Source organism: Oncorhynchus kisutch, linkage group LG22 (genome assembly GCF_002021735.2).
Source record: "Oncorhynchus kisutch isolate 150728-3 linkage group LG22, Okis_V2, whole genome shotgun sequence".
NCBI classification, from domain to species: domain Eukaryota; kingdom Metazoa; phylum Chordata; class Actinopteri; order Salmoniformes; family Salmonidae; genus Oncorhynchus; species Oncorhynchus kisutch.
In genome coordinates this window covers 30877152-30892104 of record NC_034195.2, presented here as the reverse complement: position 1 = coordinate 30892104, position 14953 = coordinate 30877152, and the positions used below count along the sequence as shown (strand labels likewise).

The window sequence follows — 14953 nt, the reverse complement described above, 5'->3', positions numbered from 1 at the left end:
CCCCTAATCATAACCCTGCCCTGATATCACACAGCTGATGCAACAAAATGAATTCCTCCCAGTGAATGGAACTGTCTGGATATAGAGACATACAGTTGAAGTCGGAAGTTTAGCCAAATACATTTAAACTCAGTTTTTCACAATTCCTGACATTAATCCTAGTACAAATTCCCTGTCTTAGGTCAGTTAGAATCACCACTTTATTTTAAGAATGTGAAATTATAGTAGAGAGAATTATTTATTTCAGCTTTTATTTCGTTCATCACATTCCCAGTGGGTCAGAAGTTTACATACACTCAATTAGTATTTGGTAGCATTGCCTATAAATTGTTTAACTTGGGTCAAACGTTTTGGGTAGCCTTCCACAAGCTTCCCACAATAAATTGGGTGAATTTTGGCCCATTCCTCCTGATAGAGCTGGTGTAACTGAATCAGGTTTGTAGGCCTCCTTGCTCGCACACACTTTTTTTTTCTCAATAGGATTGAGGTCAGGGCTTTGTGATGGCCATTCCAATACCTTGACTTTGTTGTCCTTAAGCCATTTTGCCACAACTTTGGAAGTATGCTTGGGGTCATTGCCCATTTGGAAGACCCATTTGCGACCAAGCTTTAACTGACTGATGTCTTGAGATGTTGCTTCAATATATCCACATACTTTTCCTCCCTCATGATGCCATCTATTTTGTGAAGTGCACCAGTCCCTGCTGCAGCAAAGCACCCCCACAACATGATGCTGCCACCCCCGTGCTTCAAGGTTGGGATGGTGTTCTTTGGCTTGCAAGCTTCCACCTTTTTCTCCAAACATAACGATGGTCATTATGGCCAAACAGTTCTATTTTGTTTCATCAGACCAGAGGACATTTCTCCAAAAAGTACGATCTTTGTCCCCATGTGCAGTTTTCTTATGGCAGTGTTGGAGCGGTGGCTTCTTCCTTGCTGAGCGGCCATTCAGGTTCTGTCGATATAGGACTCGTTTTACTGTGAATATATATACTTTTGTACTTGTTTCCTCCAGCATCTTCACAAGGTCCTTTGCTATTGTTCTGGAATTGATTTGCACTTTTCGCACCAAAGTACTAGGAGACAGAATTAATCTCCTTCCTGAGCGGTATGACGGCTGCGTGGTCCCATGGTGTTTATACTTGCATATTATTGTTTGTACAGATGAACGTGGTACCTTCCGGCGTTTGGAAATTGCTCCCAAGGATGAACCAGACTTGTGGAGGTTTACAATTGTTTTTCTGAGGTCTTGGCTGATTTCTTTTGATTTTCCCATGATGTCAAGAAAAGAGGCACTGAGTTTGAAGGTAGGCCTTGAAATACATCCACAGGTACACCTCCAATTGACTCAAATGATGTCAATTAGCCTATCAGAAGCTTCTGAAGCCATGACATCATTTTCTGGAATTTTCCAAGCTGCTTAAAGGCACAGTCAACTTGGTGTATGTAAACATCTGACCCACTGGAATTGTGATACAGTGAATTATAAGTGAAATAATCTGTCTATAAACAATTGTTGGAAAAATGACTTGTGTCATGCACAAAGTAGATGTCCTAACCGACTTGCCAAAACTATAGTTTGTTAACAAGAGATTTGTGGAGTGGTTGAAAAACGAGTTTTAATGACTCCAACCTAAGTGTATGTAAACTTCCGACGTCAACTGTATCACCTCCATCACATCATCAACTCTCACCTAGGGTTTTAAACTTCCGACGTCAACTGTATCACCTCCATCACATCATCAACTCTCACCTTGGGTTTTAAACTTCCGACGTCAACTGTATCACCTCCATCACATCACCAACTCTCACCTAGGGTTTTAAACTTCCGACGTCAACTGTATCACCTCCATCACATCATCAACTCTCACCTAGGGTTTTAAACTTCCGACGTCAACTGTATCACCTCCATCACATCATCAACTCTCACCTAGGGTTTTAAACTTCCGACGTCAACTGTATCACCTCCATCACATCATCAACTCTCACCTAGGGTTTTAGCTCCTCCTTGGCACTCTGTGTTTTGTGTTCTAAGATGATAATGAGATGCTAAAACTACTTTTGAAGAAGTGAGTATGTCAGAGCAGCAGGGAGGGAAGACTGTTTTTCCTGAGTCCTGGTTTACAGTGTCTGACTTCTATATCTGTGTAGGAGTGTGTGTGCATGTGAAGGTATCGGGGTGTGATAGTGTGTGACAGTGTGTGTGTGTGTGCGCGCGCTTGTATGCGGGCGTGTGTGAATACCATTGTTATCATCTCTGAGGTTTTGTTACATGGGTCCAAGCCTCACACTCAGGTAAACACCAGTACTGACGACAATCTTATTTGATCTGCTACTTGTCAACTTTTAATCTTATTAATGACGTTCATATGATTAGTTCATAAAAACATTAATGTTGAATCTTATTAATTGATCATGTGCTAACATTCTAGCTTATTAGTCCTGTTGAATATTTAGTCTCACGTTGTGAATCTATACCCATTCTTTATCCATTCTCACATGATTAACCTGTTCTACTCTTCACTGGACTGCTTGTCCCACAGGGATATGTGTGCGCACACACACACGCACGCACGCACACACACACACACACACACACACACACACACACACACACACACACACACACACACACACACACACACACACACACACACACACACACACACACACACACACACACACACACACACACACACACACACACACACACACACACACACACACACACACACACACACACACACACACACACACACACACACACACACACACACACACACACACACACACACACACACACACACACAGCATTAAACCAGAGAATGACTTACGAAGTAAGATATTTGATTATTATTACTGATTGTGGTAACATCTCTTCCTTCCCCTCTCTCTGAGGGCTGTGACACGCGGTGACCCACTGAGGCTGTCCTCTAAGTATCGCACCATATTTTTAGAGTACAGAAGAATAATGGATATGTGTATATAGGTGATTTATAGATTTAACATAGAAATAACGGACACAGTGCTGACGTGTGTATTTATACAGAGGGGAGGAAATTGTATTTAACTTGGATAAGAAAAAAAATCGATTTGTTTTTCCAACTATGGGCGCAACAGAACCCACTGTTACCACGGGAGACAGAACAGACAGAACAGTTACCATGGAAACATACACAGAGATGACATCACTAAATTATCATAGTTAGAGTTATACTGTGGCTGTGATCGTGCTAACGTAAGCATTAGATGGTTTAGTGGAAAATAAGCAGGAATCATAGTAGACATTTTAGCATGTTCTAAAGCCCTAACATATTATCGCCCTAACCCTAGCTCTGAGTCTGGCTCACCTGTCCTTCTTGGAGATGTGTTACACTATTGAGCACCTGTGCACCGACACACTTATAAAGTATTTACTAAGAGAATATCATGTTTATAACAAGTGTTTACTACTGGAATATTTCTAAAGATTTGTTTGAAATTAATTAAAGAATAAAGTAGTTTGTACTCTGCCTTGAGTCCTGTGTGTGTGTGTGTGTGTGTGTGTGTGTGTGTGTTATACTGTACACACAGTTTCTCAGACTTTCTCAGGGTGTAATTTCTTGTCCACTAAACAGCTCACATTGCACAAGATGACAGACAGACTAACAGAGAGATCGATCGATAGATATGCAGACTGATAAGACAGACAGGTGAGTAGGGGAGTTGATTTTACTTGTCCAAAACACAGATGTAGAACACCCAAAGAAAATACATGAAATAAACCATAACACCCCACAAATATATTATCCCCCAAACACGATGATAGTAACATAGTAACACAGTGACACAAACAGATGAACACAGTGACAACACTTATTTGGCTGAACAACTTAAATGTACAAAAACATGATACAAGAATATAATAAAATACACAGTGGTATGACTAGTGCAAGATACCTGTATACTTACATGTGTTATATATATAGCCTATATATTAGGGCTGTCAAATTAAGAAAAAAAATGTAATCGCGTTAATCGCAGGATTTGCCGTGATTAATCGGCATTGCTAAAATTGGGCTGTAATTTAAGATTATTCATACAAAAAGCATTACAAAAATATTGACGTCTTGATTTTGTCCAAAGTAACAATAATTAAAATCAGGTCAATTGATAAAACACACGTTCTTTAACCTCAATGTTAACTTGTTTGGACATCGCATTGTGGTTTTTAGCTGTATGCATGATGATGATGATCATTCTATTTTCAACACTTTCAGACGTGATTAAACGCGATAACAAAAAAATGTGTGCACTAAAATGACAAAAAGTGAACTTGAGTTAACTGGTTATCTCTGACAGCCCTACTATATATATATATACACATGTATCTCCCACTCTTTCTGTTCTGCCTGAGGACATAGAAAAGATGCAGGGCTCCAAGAGGGTTGTAATGGTGTGTTGATTCAGGTCAGGGAACCACCAAGGTTCTGTTGGGTGCTTTTGACTCTCCTGTCAGAAAAGGGCAACCTCCCTCTCTCCCTCCCTCCCTCTCTCCCTCCCTCTCTCCCTCCCTCTCTCTCCCTCCCTCCCTCCCTCCCTCCCTCCCTCCCTCCCTCCCTCCCTCCCTCCCTCCCTCCCTCCCTCCCTCCCTCCCTCCCTCCCTCCCTCCCTCCCTCCCTCCCTCCCTCCCTCCCTCCCTCCCTCCCTCTATCTCTGGTTGACCAATCCATCTGACAAACAGTCAGTATGTCCAGGATTTGGCCCCATGACTCAGGAATAGGTGTGTTTATCAGGTGTGAAGTTGACTGAGAAGTTCTCAGCCTTTACATCGTAGTCTCCTCCCATTCCAGTTCAACATCACCTGCAAGAGAACAAAAGAGTAGAGATGTGAAATGTGCATTTATGACTTGTGTGTCTGCTAGCGTATGTGTGTGTGTGTGTGCGCGTCTGCTCACCCTCCATAGCGTCCAGTGAGTCCATCTTCTCCAGAGCAGAGTAGTTAACGAACCAGATGGACTGGCTGTTTCCTTTACTGTTCAGCAGGTCCAGAGTACTCTGGTGTAGGAACATATACTGGGCCTGGGGGCATGCATACACTTGGTAAGATTATGTCAGGCTCTCTACAGGTTTGAATACATCAGGACAACAAGGGGAAACTAGATCATACTATATAAGGTATCATATCCATATCACAGTCAGAATATTTCATTATTTTATGATACATGTTGTATAAAGATATATTTCTCACCAGGTTCTGCACCATACACATCCTCTCACTGCGGAGTTCAGCCACCAGACCGTAGATGTCCACAAAGTCGTGATCACTGACGTGTTGGATCAGGTGATCCAGCGCTATAAACACTCCTGTCCTGCCCACGCCAGCACTGCAGTGCACCACTATAGTAGTGTTCTCATGCCTGTTGGCTCTGATGGCTCGAACAAACTGTATGAGTGTGGTGCTGGACTCTGGTACACCATGCTCTGGCCAGGAGGTGTAGTTGAAGTGGTGAACCACCATGTAGTCCCCATGCTAAGGAGAGAAAGAAAGAGAGATAGGGGGAGAACAATGTTTAGATTATCAAGAGGGAAACTGTGAAAACTTAGTTATTCTGGGGTTCTCGTGTGTCTATGTGTGTGTGTGTTACCCTCTCCACTTTGAGAGCTCTGACGGTCCAGTCAGGATAGACGTCCTCTGTCAACTTGGTGATGATGATGTCCCCAAATACTGTCACCGGCTTATTATCTTCTGGCCAGTACTGGTGACACCGGATCTACACACACACACACAATTGGTGACAGCGGATCTAAACAGACATTCAACCCTGACCCTACTAGAACCTTGGTCCGGTCCTTACCCTTCCTTTCTCATAGCACTGTGTGAGCATAGCAATGGTTTGTGTGCGAGTCTCCCAGATCATCCTCCAGAAGTCAGCCACAGTCCCGGGGAGAGGACCCTGGGTCGCTATGAACTCACTGGGACACAGATAGCCCTATTGAGGGAGAAGGAGATGCAGCAAGAGAGAGAATCTTATAGTCAGAACTGAGCAAAGTCGCAAGTCTCCAGTTATTTTTAGTTATTTTTATTTCATTTTTTACCCCCTTTTCTCCCCAATTTCATTATATCCAATTGGTAGTTACGATCTTGTCTCATCGCTGCACCTCCCCTACGGACTAGGGAGAAGCAAAGGTCAAGAGCCATGCGTCCTCTAAAACACGACCCTGCCAAACCGCACTGCTTCTTGACCCACTGCTTGCTTAACCCGGAAGCCAGTCGCACCAATGTGACGGAGGAAACCCGCCACAAGGAGTCACTAGAGCACGATGAGACAAGGAAATCCCAGCCGGCCAAACCCTCCGCTAACCTGGACGACGCTGGGCCAATTGTGCGCCGCCCCATGGGTCTCCCGTTCACAGCCGGTTGTGACACAGCCTGGGATCAAACCCACAAGTCTCCAGTTTTGTAGTAAACAAAAGTTGGAGTGTTTAGAAGGCAAGGTTCAAGAGGTGATGACATTTTCTCTAAAAGCATGAGTGTTCTCTTTCCTGTGTGTGTGTGTTAAGGGATTTTTAAAATCAATAATCAATTCCTTTAACAGTGTGTGTGTGTGCGTGTGTGTGTGTGTGTGTGTGTGTGTGTGTGTGTGTGTGTGTGAGTGACTCACTGAGATGAAGCTAGCGTTGATGTAGTCAGATCCAGGCAAGCCAGGTTCAGACAGCAGCTTAACACGGTTGTTGTTGTCTGTAGAGGAGAGAGTGTGTTAGGCTGTGTGTGTTTGTTACGCTTAGTGTGTGTGCATGCATGTGTGCTCATACAGGGTTTGATGTTAGTGAAGCGGTTCGTGGATCTGTTCCAGGGAAGGTCAGCGTCTGATGTAGCCAGGTCGTGCAGCAGTTTGGGTAGCTCCTGGAAAGGACAGGGTTAACACTGTCAGACTACACACAGACGCGCACGCACATACATGCAGGCACGCACACACACACACACACAGGTTTTCACAGGGGTCAGAGTTACATACTGCGAACTCTTCCTGGAACTTGGCGTTCTCGTTGGCACACAGATCCTCTACATGCTGCAGAAAAGACTTCTTATTGACGGGCCTGAGAGACAGAGAGAGGTGGGGTAAGAGAAATCCTTCACAGAGCAGCAATCCACATCTAACTAGTATTTCCAAGCAAATACAATCACATAGCACAACGTACACAATCATCAGGTGACTTACTTGAGAGACTTTCTGTAGCTGAGAAGCCTGAAACAGAGTTGACAGAACAATGTGAGTCACACTGTGAGTATGGCAGACTCTACTTTCCATTACTCTACAGTTACAAACTCACACACTGAATGAATAACAGCACTTCACTATGAAACTAAAGCAATGAGAGAGACAACAACACACTGCAATGCAACACAGCAACACACACATGGAGAGCTACAACACACTGCCTACAGATGTAGGATCTTAATTTGAGGCAGGAAAATTATCCTGCAGAAACAGAAAATGAATTATTACGTGGATTATAATTAATGGACGTTTTTGCAGGGGTTGATAGACTTTTCATTAGGGCAAATCAAGTCAGAAATGTAAAAGTGGAAATTAAAAACGTTTTTAAAACTAAAATACACTACAAGTTTGCAGCAACAAAAGAGTGATCAAATGAAGATCCTACATCGGTAATACCAACTTACTGGATGACAAATATCTCCTTCCGTCTAAAGAAGAAGGAGGAATACCTGGAGAAGAGTGTGAGAGAGGGGTTAGAGTGAGAGAGTGGGCAGACAGCCATGTGTGTGGTTGTGTGATTGTGATTGTGATTATGTGTGTGTAACAGCAGCCAAGCACAGTCTGTAGGCATGCAGGTAGGTTGGAAGAGTGTTAGAGATAGAGTGGACATAATGTTACAGAGGGTGAACCTTTGTGATGGAGTGATAGAGAAGGAGTGTGTATGTGTGTGTGTGTGTGTGTGTGTGTGTGTGTGTGTGTGTGAGGAAAAAGACACGCACACGTAGGTGCACACACACACACACTGACCGGTGTAGCTTCTCTTCCTTCAGCTCCAGGTCGGCCACAGCGATCATCTGATCCAGTTTAAACTTGGTCTCTATAATCTCCGCCTCCCGGGGAGAATAGGTCCCTCCCTCCTTCTGACGCTGACGGATCCTGCCATTGGATGAGGAACATGTCAAAAGCTCTGAGATACCTGAATACCGCTGGCTGGGTTTAAACCTTGGTCAGCTAGAACCATCAGAGGAACATTGAGTTTACCTGACAGAGGCATAGATGATGATGATGAGTAGCACGGCCAGGAAGAAGGAGAGGAGAACTCCCAGAATGATCTGTTCATCTCTGGTCAACAACCCATCCACTGACAGACAGAAGGGGGAGAGGGGGGAGAGGGGGGATGGACAGAGGTGTTGTTGAATTGCTTTGCATTGGAAAGGAGAGCTGTATGTGTGAGTTTGTGGAAAGAATAGGGGAGGAGTGGTTACCTGCGGTTCTGATATGCTCAGAGTAGTCAGAGTCTGTGTACTGGCCTCGGATGTTGGTGGCTCGGAACTTAAACCTGCAACACAGACAAAGACATGCACTGTATTAAACTTTGTATGTGTGTGTGTTTACATGTGTGTGTTGTGGATACTCACACGTAGACAGTGTTTGGTTTGAGGGGTCCGTTACAGAGTGTGTTACTGTACTCCTCCGTCAGACAGTTGCCCTCCTCTCCAATAACATAGTGGTCTTCCTGGTGGTCTCTACGGTCCAGCACCCTGTCCCTCACAATTCTGTGTCTAATCTGTGAGTTGTTGTGTCTGCTGGTTTGTGTGTGTGTGTCCCTGCTTTCGCCGTCCCTCACACAGAGTGGGTTCGGGAAGCCATTGTCAGTCAGGTAGGGGGCAGGACGAGAGAGGAATGCGATCTTCCAGTTGGTTAGGTTCCTGCTGTCCATCACTGAGACAGAGAGACAGACAGATCTCAGACTAGGCCTAAATCAGCGGCTCCTAAACATTTTACTTTTGGATATATTTTCTGTCTGATAGTTGTACTGTATGTTTATGTGTGTGTCTGTGCATGTTAGTGCGTGTGATGTCGTACCCCCAGATTCTGCCACGATGATCTGGATGCTACTGATTGGTCCGTTGTCATCCCTGTAGAAACAGGCTGGCATGCGAACAATGATGCTCCTGGAGGTTACCATGGCAACTCCTCCTCGGTCCAGCACAGCCTGGGGTCTCTGGGTGGGCTTGGCAGGAGCTACACACACACACACACACATACGTTGCAGTTATGCAGGGGTCATGTTGGGGTTATGAATGGGTTACGGGATTCCTAAAAAAAGACCATGATTTTGAGGATTTTCCCCCTAGAATGGTCCTTTGGAGGAAGGATTATTGATATATTCAGTGGAAGTTTACATGCACTTAAGATGGAGTCATTAAAACTCGTTTTCAACCACTCCACACATTTTTTGTTAACAAACTATAGTTTTGGCAAGTCGGTTAGGACATCTAATTTGTGCATGACAAGTCATTTTTCCAACAATTGTTTATAGACAGATTATTTCACTTAAAATTCACTGTATCACAATTTCAGTGGGTCAGAAGTTTACATACACCAAGTTGACTGTGCCTTTAAACAGCTTGGAAATTTCCAGAAAATGATGTCATGGATTTAGAATCTTCTGATGACTCAATTGGAGGTGTACCTGTGGATGTATTTGATTTTCCCATGATGTCAAGCAAAGAGGCACTGAGTTTGAAGGTAGGCCTTGAAATACATCCACAGGTACACCTCCAATTGACTCAAATGATGTCAATTAGCATATCAGAAGCTGTTTAAAGGCACAGTCAACATAGTGTATGTAACTTCTGACCCAGTGGAATTGTGATACAGTGAATTATAAGTGAAATAATCTGTCTGTAAACAATTGTTGGAAAAATGACTTGTGTCCACAAGAAATTTGTGGAGTGGTTGAAAAACAAATTTTAATGACTCCAACCTAAGTGCAAGTAAACTTCTGACTTCCACGGTATATTTCTGTTTATTCTCAAACAATATATACAGTTCCAAAGGGGGATGTCTGCTACTTTAAGTGCTAGGATCCAATTTGTAAGCATTCCCGATATTAACATGAACTCATGTCCTTCCTCCAAAGGAACATTCTATGGATTAGATTTTCAGATCATTTTCTTTTTTTGTCCTGGTTTCATGAGTAATCACCCTTATGTAGTGTAAATGTAGCACTGTACCTATGATTCCAGTAGTGATCCGAACCTCTGAGCTGGGGGGGCTTAAACCTGCTCCGTTTACTGCTGCAATCTGAGAGAGAGAGAAACTATTTGGCCCTAAACAGACAATACAGAGTGGCAGAATACCTGACTACTGTGACTGACCCAGAATTAAGGAAAGCTTTGACTAATGTACAGTCTCAGTGAGCATAGCCTTGCTATTGAGAGAGACCACCATAGGCAGACCTGGCTCTCAAGAGAAGGCAGGCTATGTACAGTCTCAGTGAGCATAGCCTTGCTATTGAGAGAGACCACCATAGGCAGACCTGGCTCTCAAGAGAAGGCAGGCTATGTACAGTCTCAGTGAGCATAGCCTTGCTATTGAGAGAGACCACCATAGGCAGACCTGGCTCTCAAGAGAAGGCAGGCTATGTACACACTGCCCACAAAATGAGGTGGAAACTGAGCTGCACTTCCTAACCTCCTGCCAAATGTATGACCATATTAGAGACACATATTTCCCTCAGATTACACAGATCCACAAATAATTTGAAAACAAATCCAATTCTGATAAACTCCCATATCTACTGGGTGAAATACCAGTGTGCATCACAGCAGCAATATTTGTGACCTGTTGCCACAGGAAAAGGGCAACCAGTGAAGAACAAACACCATTGTAAATACAACCCACATTAATTTTTGCACAGCGCTACAACATTGTATAGGCTCTGGAGCAACGAACCGCCCTTGCTGTCTCTGCCTGGCCGGTTCCCCTCTTTCCACTGGGATTCTCTGCCTCTAACCCTATTACAGGGGCTGAGTCACTGGCTTGCTGGGGCTCTCTCATGCCGTCCCTGGAGGGGGTGCGTCACCTGAGTGGGTTGATTCACTGTTGTGGTCATCCTGTCTGGGTTGGCGCCCCCCCCTTGGGTTGTGCCGTGGCGGAGATCTTTGTGGGCTATACTCAGCCTTGTCTCAGGATGGTAAGTTGGTGGTTGAAGATATCCCTCTAGTGGTGTGGGGGCTGTGCTTTGGCAAAGTGGGTGGGGTTATATCCTTCCTGTTTGGCCCTGTCCGGGGGTGTCCTCGGATGGGGCCACAGTGTCTCCTGACCCCTCCTGTCTCAGCCTCCAGTATTTATGCTGCAGTAGTTTATGTGTCGGGGGGCTGGGGTCAGTTTGTTATATCTGGAGTACTTCTCCTGTCCTATTCGGTGTCCTGTGTGAATCTAAGTGTGCGTTCTCTAATTCTCTCCTTCTCTCTTTCTTTCTCTCTCTCGGAGGACCTGAGCCCTAGGACCATGCCCCAGGACTACCTGACATGATGACTCCTTGCTGTCCCCAGTCCACCTGGCCATGCTGCTGTTCCAGTTTCAACTGACCTGAGCCCTAGGACCATGCCCCAGGACTACCTGACATGATGACTCCTTGCTGTCCCCAGTCCACCTGGCCATGCTGCTGCTCCAGTTTCAACTTCCACCTGACTGTGCTGCTGCTCCAGTTTCAACTGTTCTGCCTTATTATTATTCGACCATGCTGGTCATTTATGAACATTTGGCCATGTTCTGTTATAATCTCCACCCGGCACAGCCAGAAGAGGACTGGCCACCCCACATAGCCTGGTTCCTCTCTAGGTTTCTTCCTAGGTATTGGCCTTTCTAGGGAGTTTTTCCTAGCCACCGTGCTTCTACACCTGCACCATTGCTTGCTGTTTGGGGTTTTAGGCTGGGTTTCTGTACAGCACTTTGAGATATCAGCTGATGTACGAAGGGCTATATAAATACATTTGATTTGATTTGATTTGTATACAGATTCCAAGAACACAGGATGAGATGTTACTATCCTTTGTGCAAGCACTTTCAAGAGTTAATGAACAGTGAGCCTGGTGAAATTTGGGGAGCGCATCGTCAGTAGTGTACCTTTGGTTCCTAGGGTGTTTCGGCCTTTCACACTATACACCCTCCCCAAAGGCGGCCAGCGACAGGGTGATCAATCCTACGCTTGCGTCCCATATCCAATTAGTCATAGGAGTTGCCTTGTTGATGGTAGCCAACATCCCATGGGACTATGCATGGCAGACATAATATGACATTTGAAATATTTACTGTTCCCTTTTTATTGTTTATTTCACTTTTGTTAATCCATTTCAATTACTTTGGCAATGTAAACATATGTTTTCCATGCCAATGAAGTCCCTTGAATTGAATTGAATTGAGAGAGTGTTTGGTGACAGTGTGTGTGTTCCTCGCCCGTATATTATAGTTGTGACCTGTGTGTGTGTAGTTGTGACTTGTGTGTGTGTAGTTGTGACTTGTGTGTGTAGTTGATTCCTGTGTGTGTGTAGTTGAGTCCTGTGTGTGTGTGTGTGTGTGTGTGTGTGTGTGTGTGTGTGTGTGTGTGTGTGTGTGTGTGTGTGTGTGTGTGTGTGTGTGTGTGTGTGTGTGTGTAGTTGTGACCTATGTGTGTGTAGTTGAGTCCTGTGTGTGTGTAGTTGAGTCCTGTGTGTGTTGTTGAGTCCTGTGTGTGTGTGTAGTTGAGTCATGTGTGTGTGTGTGTGTAGTTGAATCATGTGTGTATGTGTGTGTGTAGTTGTGACCTGTGTGTGTAGTTGTGTGTGTGTGTGCCCTGTGTGTGTAGTTGTGACCTGTGTGGGTATGTAGTTGTGACCCGTGTGTGTGTAGTTGTGACCTGTGTGCATGTCTAGTTGTGACCTGTGTGTGTGTGTAGTTGTGTGTGTGTGTGCCCTGTGTGTGTAGTTGTGACCTGTGTGTGTGTGTAGTTATGGCCTGTGTGTGTAGTTGAGTCCTGTGTGTGTAGTTGTGACCTGTGTGTGGGTGTGTGTAGTTGAGTCCTGTGTGTGTAGTTGTGACCCGTGTGTGTGTGCGTGTGTGTGTATGTAGTTGTGACCTGTGTGTGTGTGTAGTTGTGACCTGTGTTTGTGTGTGTGTGTGTGTGTCTGTGTAGCTGTGACCTGTGTGTGTGTGATCCTCACCCGTATACTATAGTTGTAGCCTCCCTTCAGCCCGTCGATGACTGCGGTCAGAGTGCGGTTCTTATTTTTGACCACATTGAGGTGGTTAATGGTCATCTCTAGCTGGCCCTGGCGGTAGACAAGCACTGTGTAGGAACTTATGTTCCCATTGGGTTCCTCAGGGGGGGCAAAGGTCACAAACACACGGGTCACTTCCTCCGGAATCACCTGCAGGGTCACGTTCTTAGGAGGATCCCTGGGCTCTGGAAGGAGGAGGGGAAAAGGATGGACAGAGGAGAGAGAGATGAACTACTTCCCAGTTTAATAAAGTAGCTACTGTATTACTGGATCTGTGTGTTCCTCACCTTCCTCCATTGTTCTGATGACAGTGGGCTCAGTGGCCTGTCCGTCCCGCCGTGCGTTCTCCAGTGATCCAGTGAAGGCGGTCACGATCACAGAGTAGCGAGTGAACGCAGTCAGGTTTGACACAACTACAATCCTCAGCTCCTCTGGACTGCGTACCACAGACTGGTTTAACCCCTCGCTATCCAGCTGAACAACGACACAACATATAGTAGTGTTAGGTTCTTATTTTACAGATCTAAATAACTCACGGATACTAGAGAAGCTTTAACCAAGTTTAATTATTCCCAAAGGTTCTGTACAGCTGTATTCAGACAGCAAAACATCTCACCATCACACATATGTATACCCCACTTGGGACACTCCTTCTCTCCAATCCTTACATCTTATGGTTTCACAGGAAATGGCTAACAGGATAATAAACCCGTATTACTCCCTTCAGGGGATCTGACCTGACCTCCTGACCTCAACCCCTCAGCCTAATCCACAGATGTCCATCCGCTCCCCTATAGCAATCCTGTGATCTCCTCCCATCCACCCAGCATATTCCACAGACACTCTGTCTTTCTACAGATCTCACTCCTTTATATACTATGAGTCTAATCTATCATGTCTTTAATATCTCAATGTTCAAAGTTTAGAATCCAACAGTAGCAAGAACCAATTTCATGTTATTATTTGTGTGTGTTTTGTGTACTCACAGAGAGGACGTCTACGAGGTAGGAGGTGGGGCCGGTGATCACATCTGGGAGTTGCCATTGGATACGGAGGCTGTTGGAGGACATGGTCACTGACAGGTCACTGGGAGGGGCATCAGGGTCTGAGAGGAGAGACAGGTATAAATATACACATACTGCCTGGTTGTGTGGGTACATCTGTTGTATGTATGTGTGCATGTGGGTACTTACTCCCAGCCAGTGTGTGTGTGTATTTCCAGGGTGTGTGTTCTCCTGGCCCAGCATTCGTAAGGGCTGTGATTCTGAAGCGGTAGAGGCGGTACTTGGCCAGAGACTGTAGAGTGATGCTCCTGTTGCCCTCACCACCATCAGAACCATTCACTGACACCAATACCTGACCAGGAACATCATGAAGATGATGTTGAGTTCAATGTTAGGATTTCATTTTGTGTCATACAGCCTATTCATGTAGACATACTGTATGTACGACACAACAACACAGATATCCAGGTAAACATACATCCTGATGGACGCAGCCTGGAGCCAGGGCAGCGGTCGGCTCTGGCAGGGGTGTGGCCTCAGCTAGGGGTGTGTCAGACTGGCAGTCGGGTGACAGCAGCTGCACGGTGATGCGGTACTCAGTGAGCATGCCCGGAGCAGAGAGGGGAGGAGCCCATTGGAGCGTTACACTGGTGGCTGTGGCCTCTGACACACTCAGGAAGCGAGGGACACCAGGAACTGC

At 45.1% G+C, this 14953-nt stretch overlaps 1 protein-coding gene across 2 annotated transcripts in view; it reads right to left on the bottom strand.

Annotated features, from left to right (window-relative positions):
* Positions 1–4678: 4678 nt before the first annotated feature.
* Positions 4679–14953, bottom strand: part of ptprq (protein tyrosine phosphatase receptor type Q) — a 46004-nt gene continuing 35729 nt past the window's right edge. The window contains exons 39-59 of one of the 2 annotated variants that reach the window (XM_031802028.1): positions 14732–14949; positions 14443–14605; positions 14236–14354; positions 13537–13723; positions 13193–13434; positions 10223–10292; positions 9069–9227; positions 8621–8924; positions 8468–8541; positions 8244–8343; positions 8010–8138; positions 7667–7711; positions 7203–7229; positions 6999–7080; positions 6796–6886; positions 6645–6721; positions 5838–5972; positions 5628–5753; positions 5231–5512; positions 4938–5061; positions 4679–4843 (exon numbers count right to left, since the gene is read on the bottom strand). In XM_031802028.1, the coding sequence (XP_031657888.1) occupies positions 4806–4843; positions 4938–5061; positions 5231–5512; positions 5628–5753; positions 5838–5972; positions 6645–6721; positions 6796–6886; positions 6999–7080; positions 7203–7229; positions 7667–7711; positions 8010–8138; positions 8244–8343; positions 8468–8541; positions 8621–8924; positions 9069–9227; positions 10223–10292; positions 13193–13434; positions 13537–13723; positions 14236–14354; positions 14443–14605; positions 14732–14949 (2792 nt within the window). In that variant the 3' untranslated portion in view covers positions 4679–4805. The remainder of the gene's footprint in view (positions 4844–4937; positions 5062–5230; positions 5513–5627; positions 5754–5837; positions 5973–6644; positions 6722–6795; positions 6887–6998; positions 7081–7202; positions 7230–7666; positions 7712–8009; positions 8139–8243; positions 8344–8467; positions 8542–8620; positions 8925–9068; positions 9228–10222; positions 10293–13192; positions 13435–13536; positions 13724–14235; positions 14355–14442; positions 14606–14731; positions 14950–14953) is intronic. The other variant, XM_031802029.1, reaches the window with a different exon arrangement.